Below are 1492 nucleotides of genomic sequence, written 5' to 3'. Positions count from 1 at the left end.
AAGTTATGACGTTAACAGACAAGATGAATGGGTCAAACTTCAGGACAAAGTGTCTCATATGTTTGTGATGTTAAACTGAATGTCAGGAGTGGTCTTTCACAATAAAGTCAACATCTTTTCTCCAACCTGCAGATAGCTCCAGCCCTTTCACCCTGAAGCTCTGCTTCTCCACCTCCTCCCATCTGTGACCCAGAAACAAGATGGCCTGGACAAACTGGAAAAGAGTTTATTTGTTCCTTGAAACAATTCTACTTTTTCAATGGATGATTGCTGTGTGGTCAATGTAGAAAAAAAGATTTTAGCAATAAACTAAATAAGTGACACCCTTGAAAATTAGATAATCGAGCCAGACTTTTCTTTGTTAATATTTGTTAATATTTCATCTCATAGTTTCGGTGTAATTTGTTTGAATGTAAAGTGTTTGAATTAGTTAAATTCCTTACAGGGGCTTAAAATGGAGTACACTAGGAAAAATCTAATGGGAAGCAATTAGAAACATTTGTCTTAGTTCTGTGTTCAGTCCAAAGACAAATGATGATAACAACCTTATTTTATTTGTGTAATTAAAGAGAAAATATAGAGAGCTTATATCATTATTAAAGCCCACCTGCATCAAACTTTTGCCTCAACTTAAAAATATGAAAAAAGCCTTTTAATAAACTTATATTAAATCAAAAATACAGTTTGTTCCAAAACCACTAAACCACTGCTGAACTCATTTGGTAGTTCTTTAAAGCTAAACAGCAACTTCAACTAATAAATTCATGTCTGTTTAAAAAAACAAATGTCTGCTTTTACTATTACTGTGAGCGCCCTGATGTTGTATTTACTCTTCCCATCATCAAAATGTAAATAATATTTTGTAAAGAAGGTGCTGGGTGTAACTGCTGTAAAGTACTGTGTGTTATGTTCACTATAAGTAAAACATTAACCCCAGGAACATTTATGCACTTTATGGTTGTTGATGAGTACTGCTCGCACTTCCAGTTGTTGGATTATATAGCATACCTTCTTTTTCCTGGATAATGTTGTCTAATGCTGTCTTCCAAACTTTTTGAATCAAACCTTAAATACACTGCTTAAACCAAACTAATTAATTTTTGCTGTGATGCATTTGTGTTATGAAAGGACGCTGAACAGCAACAGAGTTAATAAAACTATTGATTTCTGTTAACTAACAGAAATCAACCAGCAAGATAGAATCATTAAAAATGCGTTGAACATGAATATTTATTTTGTTTCTACGTTCCTGCATCGTTTGAAACCAAAGACACCAAAGCAGGCAGAAGATTTAAAGATTGATGGACTAAGTTTTTAAAAAACCTAACCCACAATGTAAATACATACATAATTTTTGCTACATGTCTGGATCAGGCTAACTTTACCACTTAGCCAAATGTCTGATTTTTTTGTACATGTTAAAAAATAATATAACAGCAATGAAGAACACAATCAAAACAAAACATAGTGAAAACAAGATAATCATAATAAA

The 1492-nt window shown here is 32.6% G+C and overlaps 1 protein-coding gene across 2 annotated transcripts in view; it reads left to right on the top strand.

Moving 5' to 3' along the window:
• The window catches only part of LOC120716637 (heterogeneous nuclear ribonucleoprotein L-like), a 44965-nt gene extending 43872 nt beyond the window's left edge, over window positions 1-1093 (top strand). For both annotated transcript variants that reach the window (XM_040004195.1, XM_040004196.1), the window contains exon 13: window positions 133-1093. In XM_040004195.1, coding sequence (XP_039860129.1) covers window positions 133-188 — 56 coding nt within the window. In that variant the 3' untranslated portion in view covers window positions 189-1093. The remainder of the gene's footprint in view (window positions 1-132) is intronic.
• The last annotated feature ends 399 nt before the right edge of the window (window positions 1094-1492 follow it).

The sequence above is a fragment of the Simochromis diagramma genome, unplaced genomic scaffold (genome assembly GCF_900408965.1).
Source record: "Simochromis diagramma unplaced genomic scaffold, fSimDia1.1 OVJJ01000565.1, whole genome shotgun sequence".
Classification (NCBI taxonomy): Eukaryota; Metazoa; Chordata; class Actinopteri; order Cichliformes; family Cichlidae; genus Simochromis; species Simochromis diagramma.
This window is presented reverse-complemented; position numbering and strand designations above follow the sequence as displayed.